Raw genomic sequence first — 15,759 nt, 5'->3', positions numbered from 1 at the left:
ATCGGGCGGCTTAGTCGCTGGTTGCCCACCACGAAGACTGGGTTCAAACTCGGATATCTTAAAATCACATTTATGGTGGATCGCGTTTTCCGCAACTAATCATTATTCCACCATTGGTCCATACGTAACCTATCTCTGTCGCACAAGATGCGCAATAGCCTTGGTCAAGCAGTACATTACTTACCAAATATAACCATCACCTTAAGTAAGGAGCTTCATATATGAGCCAGCAATTAAATACTCGTGGACTGTAATTTACAATGAACCCTCAGAAATATTCCTTGCGTTCCTGATAGCACAGCTACAGCTATGTTAAAAAGGAACTGTTCAATTCAGACATGCTATTGGTGCCAATGTTTGATTCCTATGAAGAGGCCGGTTTTATTTCATTATGCTATGTACCTACTAGATAACTGGTATAGTGCTTCACTTTTCGTGAAGCGGAACGTTGAAAATCAAAACGTTTTGCCCTTGGAAAAAAGCTGAAAACTGGTGTAATTTGTAAACAGACAGTGAAGTTGCACAAATCAAGACTTCCACACTGCATCCCCTTTTTGCACTCTCCGGCACTTTAATGTGGTCACAATTCACTGCCAGTGAATATTTTTTTCTGGTCCCCACCCATTATTCAGATTTGATAAACAGAACAGTCTACTCAAAACTCAGAATTAAAAGCAGGGTGCAGCAAATAAAATGTATAAACCCTAACACTGGGGAATGTTGAGTGGTTTGAACAAATGCATCCTGCAAACACCAATCAACAGAATAGCATAATCAGACTGAACTACCAGAATAGCCTTAAATTACACACTAATGGTTTTAAGGCTTCCAACAGAGGCACGAGTATGGCAACAAATCAAAATACATGTTTTATGCAAAATAAACTGGCCAACTTCAAAACCTCCCTCTCATCAATAGAAAAGTTATCAGATCAGGGGTAACATAAGTAAAATGAAATACTTCTCACACTTTCTCCTCTGAAATAAAGCCAACATTTTTGCAACAGAAACACTTGCAAATAGGTGAACAGTGTTCAGTATCCAGCATCACTCAATATTTCTGTAGAACAAACTCATTTAAAAGACAAAGAAACTTCAACCATTTATCTTTATTGCTTTTTACTTTATTTTCGTATCTTGAAACATGTAAGAAATCAAACATTTCAATAATTTATGCAAGATACAAATTGCAGAAACTGTGACTTTAACACAGCACAAATATTTTTAACACTTTGCATTCTTCTTTCATTTATAAAGTAGTTCCCTTCATTGCTCATGTCCTATAGCAGAAGTTCATTAGAAGCTTTCACCCCCAGTGATGGCAAATTATGCCATACCAAAATGTTTGAAGAATGTAGACCTTGCCACATAAAAAATGCATGAATTACAACCTGAACTTCAAGGTAGCATTTCCAAGGAATAGGGTTGGTGGGTCTGGCTCAGGACAGGCTTTTGTAAACATGGAAACAGACTTCAAGGTTCCATGAAAGGCAGTGAAAAATGTACACTTCTCACCAAATGTTCCATACCATTAGCTGGTATTTTCCCCTGCAAATTGATCAAGAAATTTGCAGCATCTTTAGTGACCAAGATTAACTAATATTCTCAAAGCAAAAATGCTAGCAGTGGATATTAAACAATATGCCACTACTTCAGTTTCATGTGATGTTGGTACAACTTGGCACATCCAACTATATAGCACATGATGAGTTGGATGGGAAGTTTATAAGCTTGTGGCATATTGAAGTTATTACATGAGGTCAGACTGCCTATGCATCAGACTTGCATACTACTAATCCATTAACACGAAAGTTTCTAACTGCCAGCCCAATAATACAAGTGTTAGATGTTGCAGTACTTCCATGTTCAAGGTCACAACTTCTACAAAATTCTATAGAACAGATCTGCTGAATATTTGCCAATACTTTGAAAGAGATATTTCTCTATGGACCTAACACTACATTATTCTGTATCAGATTGTGGACTGTCAACAGCAGTGTTCACTAAAACAGTTTCTACCTGCAGACTTGACTCACCTGTTCAATTATTTAGAAATTTATACAAAATTTTACTTTTATCTTTCTGTATTTCACATCAAAGATTATGAAATTAATACTATGTACTTGTATTTAAGAGTGTAGGAAGATTGCATTTTCTTCTGATTGTATAAACTATTAAAAGTCTAATCTGACCTGTTCATATACCACCTACATATTATTAACATTATACAGAAGCAGTTACATTCCCAGATGATGTGGGAAAAACAAAAATTTACACAAAACTATTTATTGAAAATCATCAGCACAATGTTGAAATTGTATTGTCAAATCACAATTTAACATGGCATTCATAACAAAATGACTCACAATTTGTTAAAACTGCAATGTTTATTTTTCAAATAGATACGAATTGTGGCAATACAAGTGCAAGCGTTACTGATGTTACACCCAAAACAAAGTTGATCTTGAAACCACGTAACTTCACTGCATGGGAACTGCCAAAATGAAGACGAGCGAGCAACAGTCATTTGAACCTTGTGAACTTCAAGGTCTTCCTCAATTATCCTGTGAACTGTAGCAACTTAAACACATGTAACACAACTTTCAGTATATATGTGTATATATAAAAAAAAGACCGGTCTTGTCAAACTTCACACTGACTCCATACTTCATTAATACAGCCACAGAACACTACTGACAGTTTATTTTGCAACTGTAGGACTTGGTGATAACTTCTATGTGAATAAATGGAATGATGCAATGTACGATGACATGGTTGATGATTAGAAAGACACCATGTGGACTAATCTGCTGCTGAAAACAAAGAAACAAGAACTATAAACAACACATCCCACCGATCTCATGCTACTCCCACTTGGAATAAACAATCTAGCAAATCCATGAACTATGTTGAAATGAACTACCCGAACACACACCAATCTGTCAAATAATACACACAGGACAAAAACACAAGAGTAACTTAGTATAAATTCAAAATACTGGGAAGGGGTTGCAAAAAATAAAAAAAATAAAAACACATTTAAATTTTGAAACTGCATTAAAAAGTAAGACATGCACAATGTTTCAGCTTTCTTACTTACCAAGACAAAACACAAGAGTGACACAGACACAGAATTTGAGTTAATATGGCTGGTGTCTCTGTGTCTGGCGGCTCCCACCCCTCTGCTTACCACTGTAACCTCCACCTGTACTGCCTGCAACATTCAAACCCCAACTGTTAGCTTGACCCACCCTTGTGACCTTTGTGATAAAACTAAGTACACAATTCAGAAAATGCCAAACTAAACTTCTACAATGTGCAGACAAATTCAGCAGGCTGCAACTAAAGAAAACTACAACACTATTTTGGCAAAGTTACTCGAACAGCATATAAAAGAGTACGATTTAACACTTCGAAAAGAAATGGACCAAAACATACAAACTGAACAGGTGCTAAGTGGGGTAAGTTAAAAACTGTCATGACATCAAATTAAAGATCAAAACTGACCAGAAAAAAGAATTTCTGAAGTTAATATTGACCAAACACAAAGATATTTTGAATACTGTGTGTATAGTTGAATGGTAACAATTTGGAAACTAAGAGCGGTAGCCAACAGTGTGTTTGACAGAGCAAGGCGCACTATTTCCCTATCTGAAAACTCCACTAATAGGAAAGCTCAATTTTAAAGCACTATCTGAACCCACTATCAAAGTAATATGATAAAAATGAAACTATCATTAAAGTAAAAGTGTAGTGTCACTCATCAACCCTCTAGATTGTGTTAGGTCTCAAGACTCCAACCACCTGGAAAATAGTTTGCATACCCCTGTTCCTGGTTTTAGGAATTTATACTAAGCTTCATTTGTTATGGGAAGTAAGCCACAGACATCACAAAAACCGTTATTTCCACAGAACTACAGCGGAGCTCATGCTGGATTCCCAGAGAAAAGCTACATCTCAACTTGAGATGCTGCTAATAAACCAAACAGATCTACATATCAACTAACAAAAGACGATTTTGGTAAATTATGTAGAATTGCTTATCAAGCAGGAGTTAGTATATATTATCTCAAAACTGAAGTTGGAAAGGATACATGAGAAATAAAGCAAGACCATTCAACTGTAAGCAACAGGTAGGTCTACAGCAAAGTAGCACAAAATATTAACAAGTGTGAACAAAATACAAGTCATCATGTTTGTACCTTTCCCACGGCCACCACCTCTTCCACCACTGTATCCGCCTTCATAATTATTGCCGTAGCCTCCGTAGTCTGGAGGGGGGAAACAAACAGTAACAGCACAAATCAGTGGTCTGTAAAACCCAGCATTATATGCAATGTGTTCAGCTTACCCATGACACCATAAAACCACCATACCTTCCTGATAAGACAAGGTAGATTTACTTTATCTTCACTTCATTAAGTTGACCAATCACAAACCGCAAGTTTCTGAAAAAATTTGCTAAAATTTCTGATATACTTCAAATCCACTATTAACTGAATTTCAAAGACGAACTGAAAAATAATTGTAATCATGCACAATTCTAGTTGTACTAGCCTCTATCTGGAGCAGTTGTTACATAGTTGCCAACAACCAACTCCTTGCCTATAAATTTGTTCCATAAAGAGGAATTATGATGAGCAGAACTACAAGATGAGAAATATTTTCATATTCACAGCTGATCCTGGGTTCAATCTGCAGCAGGCTGACCCAAGATAGACATTAAATATATTAAAAATTTAAAAGTCTCGGAGACAGAAACCTGCTGCTCACTAGTTAACAATTTTGAAGTCCCTGGTGATGGATCTGAATTAGAAGATAGATCATTGATGGTTTGGATGGTTATTCTATGGCTACACCAGTATAGACAAATGTCAACTTCATGTGTAAGATATGAGGTTTTCACAGCGGTGAGTATGAAGATTTCAGTCTTCTGGGTTGTTGCGCTGTGTAGTCTGGTCGATGTTAACCAACGTTTCAGAGGTCATATATGAATATTCATCGCCCTGATGATGGAGGCAGTATGACCTCTGAAACGTTGGTTAACATCGACCAGACTACACAGCGCAACAACCCAGAAGATGTAAAACTTTGTCAACTTCATGTATTTGTAGCAATCATGTGTACTGGGTATGGTACACATTAGTAGGGCCAATATAAAACATGTGCCTTCGAAGTGTTCACTGTAACTGTATGTTACCCAAGGTTGCAACAAACCATGAAAACGTGTGGTAACACGGACTTGCAGTATGGCGATGGATTAAACTATTTTAACATGACTGTTACCAGCTGTATCTCATATCCTTGTGTGGCATCAAGAAAATAAAGAATTTTTCAAAGGCCAGTAACTATGTAGGACAAATAACACGCAAGACCTATCAGAAACAAAGGGCCTAAAGTGGGAAACCAAGAATATGAGAAATTAAAATATGTGAAAGACAAGTGCATGCAAGAATTTCATCAAATGAAACTTCCAAATGTACAAGTATGGTATTTTCATTCAATTAATATTAAGGACACAGCAACACAGACAACTGATTAAAATGAAAGGCCTGTGTTTTTCAAAATGCAACATTTAAATTAGCCATTATTCCACAATCAAGTCACTTTTCATTACAACTTTACCGAGAGAACTGCGTGTTCATACATTCACTAAAGCTGAAAAGGGAGGACAACCTAATGCAAAAAAGTACGTGCCAATGACTACAGGACAACTGGCATTAATCTGCTACTTAATGTACATTCACATGAGCAGGTAAAAGCATGTCAAAGGTCAGACATTAAAAAAGCACAAGTGGCAACACTGATGTAGTTTGTCCAAATGACAAGGCTCTCAATTTTCTGACCAACTACAAAAGCATTTTTGCATTCTTCCAAACTGCAAACTTCACAAATCACCATACTAATGCAGAAAACCTGCAAGATGAAACCCACAACAAGTTTGCTGTCACACAAATGAGATTTATGTAAGGCCCAAGGCTTGTATGTGTCAAAAATTCCTTATTGCCTAATGCCAAATCTCTGTAAGGAACTTTGTCACAAATGTGTTGAAACAGAAACCAAGTGAAGCACAGAAAATAATGTATATTAGGCAGATTCAAGATGAGAATGTATAACATGCAGAGAAAAGCAACCCATTTCATAATGGGATGATGAGACCAATGCACACCATTTATTAAATACAGGGAAGTTTATATGCTATGATCCAGCTCTTATGGTCTGTGAATGAACCGACTACAGTTACATACAACCACCTACAAAATACTAACAAATGAAATAAAATCCATTCTATGAGTACCCAGTCACCAATTCAAATTGAAAAAAACACCTCAACAAATGTAAGACATTAACCATCAAGCAGTACTTAAGACATCCATTTTCAAGCTGTTCATACAGTATGTAACTTGCAATTTGAAAAAATTCCTATGAACAAAATATGTTAGAAATTTGTAATACAGACAGTTCACTATGAACACATAATTTTACCTAAGATGATTACACAAATGCAAACATTTATGGATCCATGAACTGACAGAAAAAATTCAAACTGTAAACACAAATGTAGAAAATTATATACTATGCAGTAATTACAACATAATGAACAGCCTGAGAATGTCAATGCCAAACCAAGCAGCCAATACTTTTCATGTCACCAGTCCTTTAATAGAGATTACACATGACCAAGTCTCAGTGCACTGGTGGGTACAGATTACTTGCGAGTTCTGAAATACACACCTTTACACGTTTTCTACCTTTTTCAAAAACACAACCTTCTAGATGGCTCTGCCCTCTGGACTGTTGTCATTGGATTACCAACATTTCAGAGGCACTTAGAGTCTCCATATCAGGGCACTTATCACCCTGCCAATAGGCAAACAGAATAGGTTTTTCAAACAGCTATCACGCTACTCGGCTCGTTCAAGCACCAACCAGGCAGTGCTAAGTGCACACCTCTACAGCACTTGGGATAACAGCCAAGTAATCAGGCCCAAGCAGGAAAAACTGTCTACCCACAGCTAATACAGACACCTCCACAAGTCTACCCCCAAGAAAATTTGTACATTACAAATATACAAACGAACCTCCCAAACTACAGATCAGATTCTCTAATTTACTTCACAATATTAACTTAATGTCAAATGTTTCCTCCACTTTTAGCAACAAAAGTGTACACGATAAACAGGAGCCAACTATTCTAAAATTCAATAAGTATATTTACCATAGTTTCCATATCCACCATATCCAGTGTAATCATATCCACCATAACCGCCATAATTTCCATACCCACTGCCGTAGTAATCGTAACCTCCATAACCTAGAGACCAATACATATTATCAATAGAAAAAGGAAAATAGCTGGTGACTACAGAACAAAAAAAAAAAAACCTTAAAAGAACTTTTCACATAATGAGCATAGCCTATTACATTGCACGAAGGGTCAATTTAGTTCACCTCCATAAGCATACACCAAATACTGTGCTTCCCGTTAATTCGTGTATTTCAACAAATTCTAGAACTGAAAACTCTAGGTTACTTTCAAGCAAAGAGAGGCCAACTTTTACATAAAATGCAATTCTATGTCAAATATAAATAGGTATAACATTTTTGATAGTAACCAGTATGATCAAATCTAATCTGAAGTGCACTATATACTTCAATCTCCAATTTTCAAGTTCTTTGCAGTCAAAACGTTCATACTTTTGAACTATACTAAATTTTAATCCTTTCCAATACAGAAAACCTAAATATATATAAAAGTAATTTAAACACGCCAATATCATTACAAGACTGTCCCAGAATCCAATTCTAATGCACAAATACAGCCCTTTGTAAATCCCCAGCTCCATACAGTATACCTTAATACACAACATGCAATCAAATTTTTTGTCCAAGATTTCTTTCGAGATACATTTCCAGTAAAAAATAATTTTACACACTTGACTGGTCAGAATATCAAAGCACTGCAGAAGAAGAAAACTCCAGGAGATGCACCATATTTATGTAACTTTAAAGCCTAACACACTAGCAACAACAACCGCAGACATTGCGTACCTCCTCCATAGCCTCCCTGGTCATAGCCGTAACCACCATATCCGCCCTGGTTACCCCACCCTTGGCCTCCGTAACCTAGTAAATGGGCGGGAAAAGAAACTCCATTACAACCCCAAATAAAAAATATGTATTGAATAACAAAACCATATAAAATGGACACAAATCATATAAAAAGGATGTGGTAATGAGGGAACAACAAATGCACTAGTTTTATTACTGATGGACTTAAAAAAGAAAATGTAGTCTGAACATGCATACCAAACAATTAGTACAGTTATCGCTCAGATGCTTTAGATATATCACATCACTCAATGGTGTCCTAAGCAGTCATCATTGCGATTACATAAAAAGGATTTTATTACATTTCAATACTCACAAAGAAGTATGTACAAATTTAAATACACCAGAACTTGTGCACAATCAAGTAACATTTTGTTTTCCAAAGTACACCAGCTTGTTCCCCCTTACCTTTCACCCGTGTGTCCCTACCTCCTCTCCCTCTGCCGCGACCACCTCTCCCACCGCGGCCTCCTCTCATTCCACCAATCCCATCAGGTTTTGGGGTAGCTTTCTTAACATCGACCTGATAGGACGAAAATAAGAAAATAAGGACGAAATCCCACATTAAACATGAAGCTGAAAATATATAGCGTTCCAACTGACAAACATTTTAATGAGATTCCAGGTTTCTGAAATGAAACAATTCAAACAATACAGCTGTAACAGAAAATAATTGCCACACAGAAATTAAAACTCAGGAAAAATTATTAATTTCTTACCTCCATTACAATTGTTTCACATGATAAAAAACGTATACTGCAATTTGAAGCACATTTGCAAAATGTGTCACTTCAAACTTTTCACACATTCTTTGGAAAATGTATTACACATACATATCTATTATAGCAAGCAAGAGGATCACCCTAAAAAACTACAGAAGGAATTAACCTTTCCATTATATTAAATATTCACACAAAACCTGAAGCAAGCCAAGATGTTTATATATATCATCTGCGATGTACCAATTCTTATGCACATTTAGCCATTTAAAAGTGATCCGAGCTTCATATAGGTCACTCATACCAAACAAAACCAATTCTATCACAAAAGTCAATTTCCTGAAGAGGGTTCAACTTAAATTACATTTTCCATTTATTCTTCAAAGCAGGCTAATAACCCACCATCAGCTTGTCCAGATAGCCACAACAAGAATCTTATCATACCAACTCACCTAGTATGGATGTGCCAATCACCATGCTTTGCTGTGACAACTCTCCCCTACTTGATAATGCAAATATTGCGACCTTTTTCAGTACAGGGTAAAGCCAAGAGACAATACAAACAACAAAATTAGAGACAATCTTGCAAGGCAAACAAAGGGACGGTATGGCCATATTTTAAAAATAAGGGAGGCGGCCAGAGTAGGAAATGTCATACATGGAAGACTGTACAAATAAATTCTGATTCTGTGAGAAGGTGGAGATAGGGTTGGCCACTAAACGTAGAAAACGCCTTGGGAGCACGATGTAGAACACTCAAAACTCAAATTCTTTCTCACACCTGAAGAATCATAACAGGCATGAGCCATTCACATCTCCCGACACAAAGCAAATGTGGGGGTAAATTAACTACATAATTATGGACTCCGAAGTGATAGCCAACTGTACAATCATTCAACAGTTTCTGCTGTAAGTGTGAAGTCCCTTTTAGGTCTACAAGACAATTTTGTGTCTTAATCCATCAAGAACAGACTTCAGTGGGGTCCCAATTAAATTCAAATAGCAAACTGGCTGACATCACAAATAAAGAATGATCAATGAACCAAATCTCTTCATTAATTTCATTTCTGCGAATTCATTTAAATCAGGGTACTTGTGGGTCATCGGGCCACATTGCTTTAAAAATAAGTTAGGTTAATGTGTGTGGATAAATGACATACTTGAAAGTTATTATATTTTATTTCAATTAATGACACATTATTATATTTTATTTGGATATGAATGAGATGTTAACTGTTGTTACTACCAGTCTCCAGAGGCCGAAATTCGCTTATAGATTTAAAAATATCGTTGTCATCATTTGTACACGGCCACATGAACTCAGCTAAATATGAATCCAGATGATGTCGGGCCTCGTCTCTGTTGAGTGTCCCGATAACCCACAAGTACCTAAATCAGTAATAACTTAACACGCAACGCCAATGCTAAGGATGAATTACGACAGTTGTGTTCTTGGTTATAGCAGTGTAGGCTGGTAGAATTTTACAGATGATTCAGATGTCTTTACTACCTGTCACTCATCACCCTGATGATGGAGTCAGCAAGGACCTCTACATTGGTAAACTTCTACCCAACTACATGGTGCTACAGCCCAGACAATAGTTATCTTCATACAAACTGCTGTGAAAACTTAGAATACTAAGAGACATTATCCAATAAAAACGAACGTTACCTCCTTGCCATTGATTGACTGTTTTGGCGATTTGAGCAACTCCTGAACAACTTGTTCAGATTCAAATGTAATGAAGCAGAAACCTTTCCTCTGGTTCTTTGTCTTGTCAAATGGCATTTCAACCTCGACAATCTGTAAAGGAAAGAAGATTCCAGATACATGGTACATAATCTTACCAGTTCTACCACGTTCCAGTGTATGGAGTTACAATAAAAGTATGATAGAAGATCCCAACTTCTGTTGAGGTTGCTAGTCACAATCATCTAGGCTGTACAATAGCAATACAAAGTTTGCATTACGAGGCCAACTATCGTGAAACATGTTAAAAGCAAATGAGGATATAGTTTATATCAAGTCACATCTGACATTTCATGTAACCAGTAATACACTATATATATATATATATATATATATATATATATATAAAACTCTTGGAAAGTAACTCTTTATAATATACCAATGAATATGAAGCCATACGCTAAACTCATTTTTGTCTAATTCTATAATATACTGCCATGGCATTTCAGCACAGCCCAAGCATAAATAAAGATGTGCCCCGAGGCCTGGGTAGTCCACAACCTCTGCCCCTCAACAACTTCCAATTATCAAAATCATTATGTAAACTATCATCTGTGGCTCTACAGCCCTTGGAGTCAAGGACGAGAGATATGCCTAAAAGACGACTTAAGTGGGATTCAAACTCATGGTCTGGGTGTCCAAGCAAACAAGGCCAACACCCCAGATCGTGAAACCACAGCGGTCATCATTATGTGAACATTACTATGACACGGCGTAGAAAGTTCTTTGAGAAATTAAGACTCCCAACTACAGGCCAAAATTCAACTTAAACAATGTAAACACGTCAGAACAATGTCCACTAAATAAGAACCCACTTTAAAACTACCAAGTTAACTACAGCTGCACATTAACACATTCTACTCAAAGCATACCGTGCCATATTGCGCAAAGAAACTCTTGATGTCATCATCTGATAGCTCAGGTACCAACCCGCCAACAAATATCTTGCCATGCCGTGCCTTCGCTTTCTTTGGATCCACCTTTTTGTTATTAATGATGTGATCTCCAGCAGATAAAACCTACAAAATGAAAACAAACACAAATAACACTCAGGCAGAAAATGTACCTACAAATGGCAATCCCAGATTCAACCATCAAATACCGTAAACTCATAGTTCAATCTTCATACCACTTCTGAACTATAGCGAAACTTATGTGGACGTTAACGATGTATATGGTATAATTTTTAATATCACCTAACAGCAATTTAGAATGCACAGGCACAAACAACACATGAAAACTGTATTCTGGAACAGAATACAACTTCCCAATCTTGTTATGCATTCTTTGCAAAGATGTCCACATGATTCAACTTGACAACTGCTGAACAGATTTGGGTGAAATGTGGCATGGATATTATGCCATTTCAGACTACCCTAACTTTTTACACAGAGGAAGAACATACTTATTAAGTTAAATTGATATTACAGCCACTTGCAATGAGAAAAGGCATGCCATTTACTTAAATTACTTGACTTGTACAGCAGAAAACTGAAGTCATCACAGATATATAACAATATTTTATTATTAATTCAGAATTTGAAAAGGGCATGCACATATTTCAGAAAAGGCACATCTTTCCAGTCTTGCCATCAATGTCAGAATAATCATATTTCAAAGATTATCCCACTACACTGTTTAGCACATCCAACTGTTAGTCAAGTTCAAGAAATGGAAATACCTTATCGATAGAATCTGCTTGTGAGAAGACAATGAATGCAAATCCCCTGGATCTGCCTGTGTTGGGATCAGTCTTCACATTTATACTCTCAATCTCGCCATATGTGTGGAAATGTTCTCGGAGTTCCTCTGAAGAAAAAAATTGTTTTCAGCTATTTGTTGAAGCACACCAAATTTAACTTTAGTACAAAAACAGAATTTTCAGAGTCTACTGTCATCAAATTATTCAGAAGCAGAACTGACATAGTTATCATCACAGGTGTGTGTGTGTGTGGGGGGGGAATCAGAAAGATCAAGAGCATGGCCCCTCTGTAACATTCCTTAAAATGACTCAACCAACAATGGGTGTAACTGGTTATATGGCAGTCCCAACAGCAAACGCAATAAATATGTCAATGAGCAGAACGTAATAACTGCCATTTTGCACAACTTAGATCTATTACAATATTATTATTTAACATTGCTTTCCTGCGGACAGTAAGTTTCTAACATGTACTGAGGGCTGATAACACCATGTTCTCACTCTCTCATCATTATGAAAGTAGCATGAAGCAATCAAATTTTACAATGAGAAAAGATTCAGGCAATGTTTACACACATGAAATGCCAACTACAATTAATGTTACCGCACAAGTGATTTATAGGATTCAAGACTTCCATTGCTTGTTATTTGAATCTGGGGTATATGAGGTTCAACAATTAATTCAGTTGGCTGTACCAACTATTTTAAAAATAAAAAACTAATCGAAATAGCAAAATCAACAGGTTCACAACCTACTCTACATATGAAAGTGGTGAAATGTACTGGATCACATTAATTTATGAATAAATAAGAAAAATTGAAATAAAAATTCAACTTACTATCTGTTGTTTCCCAACTTAGGCCACCAACAAACAATTTCCTGTAAAGAGACAACAAATACGTCAAAGTTTAGAGTTCTACAAGAAATTCCAAGCATTGATGTTAATACTTTGCACAGAAAGTGAGAATGCTTGACATTAAGTTGTATCGTACTTTAGTCTGTACACCCTTTCAACTGCAGCAAACTGAACTGAACTGTCACTAAGTTCAAATGGCATCTGGAAAAATCTTGAGCAAGAGAAAAATCTGTAAGTTTAAAATGAAGGCTTGGGTGACAAAATATGGTATTAAAGCAGGTTAACAATGAACAACTTTTAACAAAAATGACTCAAATAAGTAAACATAGAAATGATTATGGTCAAGTACTTTAGTGGCCCATCAAACAAAAGCAAATGGCCCTAAATCTGACCAGTAACCAAATGCTTGATCAGTTTACTTTGTGACCACAAGAAAGTAACCCAGGAATAAATACCATGGGTCAGCGGGCCGGTGTCAGCGACCTTGCATCTTGCCTTATGAGGGTGAGGCACCTGAAGGAGAGGAAGGCAGGTTAGTTTACAGCAACTCATCAACAATCACCCCCAAGAAAACAATACAGTACTTAAATCTAAGTGAAAATTGCCCACATTTACAAATATAAACCAATTACTCCTCTGCTGGGAAGTCAAATTACACAAGTTCAGGAATCTGGTTAATCACTGCTATGAATGAAGCTCTGTAGGCAGAATATGAAGTATTCAAAATTTACAATTTAAGCAAAGGCAAAACCTTTGAAGACTTACTGAACACAATATATATAATCTGAAACAAAATAGGGTTTGCAAATACTTTAAAAACTTCAGAATTTAACAAGTGATGTCATTAGCAATGAGTACAGACAACTGGATAACAGATGAAACATCAATGAAACTACAACAGCTACAAGGAACCAGGGCTATGAATAAGATAAAACAGGCATGTTTACAAGCCAAATTTAAAATTAATTGCAATACCCTTTTTCCAGTACCATCTGGATTGTCCCTTACCGTAACTATTTTGATAGTACAGGCCTGATATTTACAAGCATGACATTATAACTTATCCATAGTCCACACAGTTCATTTGAAAAATTGCAATTTTGCAGACAAATTCCTAAGCCTTGTAAATGAAAATCTGACAAAACCAATTTTCTTCACACAATGCCTAAAATTGGCCACAAAGCAACCACTCCCAAACAAAGTTCCATTATATTAAAGGATAAGCTGAAAAAGAAGTATTTGAACTGGGTTACAAAGCAAGCCAAAGTTATTTACATGAACACTTGTACACATAACAAATAATTTCGCAGTAACTTTCCACGGAAAATTGGACTGGCAAGCCTGTGTATCTGAAAATAAAAACCAAGATCCAGGAGCAACTAGGCTCATTATATTTTATCACTTCAGTGTGCAGTATGAAGTCTCTAAATGAGGGGGAAGTGGTTGCAATTTTCAAAAATGCTTTAGTTGTCAGCATTAATGGTACATCTAGTTTTCTCACTTCAAATCTGACTCACAGAATGACATCTGTAGTAATCGAACCCTTTCAACAACTTATTTGCCGCCTTGCGAAGCTTTTGCAAGCCGCCATTTTTATTGAACAAGTAGGACAATAGATCAAGAACCCAGCATCAGAAACAAGGCTTGTAATTAAATTACAACACTCATGCTTAACATCTCAATACATAATAAACTTAGTACAATAATAATTACAGCATAAGTAATAACTAGACGTAAAGTGCAATACATCAATGGATGAATAGAGATACATATATGACTACGAGGTGCTTCACAATCGCCATATTGAAAATAATAACCTTGTAACACGAATGTATAAAGACATATCTTACAAAACAATTGAAATCAGTACTGAAACACATGAATGTAACAAATATGTACCTTCAGTATGAATATTACACACAATTTTATGAATGTTACCTGTCATCATCTCGACCCGGTGCTTCTGCACTACCGCTATCAGCAGGAGCATCACCTCCGCCAGATTCTTCATTTCCTCCTTCACCATTCATTTGATCGTCCTGTTGTTCATACTGCTGTTCACCACTATCCTGCTGAAATTCACCATTTCCCATTTCATATTCCTGATTATCCGCCATTATTACACTTCACGAAGAAAATACGTCTACCCTGAACGACCTCTGACGATGAAGAGGCAAGCGAGACCGCAAGCGTTCGTGGCCTACAGAAACATTAGACTCGCTCTCTGTATCCCGTGCACCAAACGATAACTGGGTAGCTGGCCAACCAACCTATTACGCCTGCCACAAAACGATTATTGAAAGTATCACTGCGCCAAAGTCTGACGTCATGAAGAAATAGTTCTGAAAACACTATTTTTTACGCGCATAGCTTTCCAGTTATGCTGGAGCTTAAAATAAAGCACGAAGCAAAAGTAAATGTTCATTGAAGCAATATTTATTTTGTATTAGTACAAATCACCATTGTAAAATAAGATTAATTTACATTGCAGAGTAATCTCCGATAGTCAAACTTGTATCGAGGGTTACTGTCCCGTAAAGTCTCGCAGTGATATCGACCGAAGTTTCAGGGGTGTCAACTGCCTCCATCATCAGGGTGATCCTCACCCAACGTGCAATAT

The 15,759-nt window shown here is 36.6% G+C and overlaps 1 protein-coding gene across 18 annotated transcripts; it reads right to left on the bottom strand.

Annotated features, from left to right (window-relative positions):
* Window positions 1-1,089: 1,089 nt before the first annotated feature.
* On the bottom strand, window positions 1,090-15,370 carry sqd (RNA-binding protein squid). Of its 18 annotated transcripts, none has more exons than XM_087347776.1 (11): window positions 15,078-15,370; window positions 13,122-13,162; window positions 12,262-12,389; window positions 11,453-11,599; window positions 10,503-10,634; window positions 8,520-8,634; window positions 8,052-8,126; window positions 7,219-7,314; window positions 4,202-4,270; window positions 3,100-3,213; window positions 1,090-2,812 (listed from the first exon to the last, which is right to left on the bottom strand). In XM_087347776.1, exons 1-10 carry the CDS (start codon window positions 15,254-15,256, stop codon window positions 3,140-3,142), a joined length of 1,056 nt encoding a protein of 351 aa, XP_087203902.1. In that variant the 5' UTR covers window positions 15,257-15,370; the 3' UTR covers window positions 1,090-2,812; window positions 3,100-3,139. The 18 variants fall into 18 exon arrangements, with proteins under 18 accessions (XP_087203902.1, XP_021925567.2, XP_087203903.1 ...); XM_022069875.2 differs by having other exon boundaries at window positions 1,090-2,809; XM_087347777.1 differs by having other exon boundaries at window positions 8,541-8,634; window positions 15,078-15,368.
* Between the last annotated feature and the right edge of the window lie 389 nt (window positions 15,371-15,759).

Source organism: Zootermopsis nevadensis, unplaced genomic scaffold, assembly GCF_977971745.1.
Source record: "Zootermopsis nevadensis isolate Lab colony 2312 unplaced genomic scaffold, Znev_1.0 Znev_ptg000012l, whole genome shotgun sequence".
Taxonomy (NCBI): Eukaryota; Metazoa; Arthropoda; class Insecta; order Blattodea; family Termopsidae; genus Zootermopsis; species Zootermopsis nevadensis.
The sequence above is the reverse complement of the archived record's forward strand: the minus strand, read 5'-3'. Positions and strand labels throughout refer to the sequence as shown.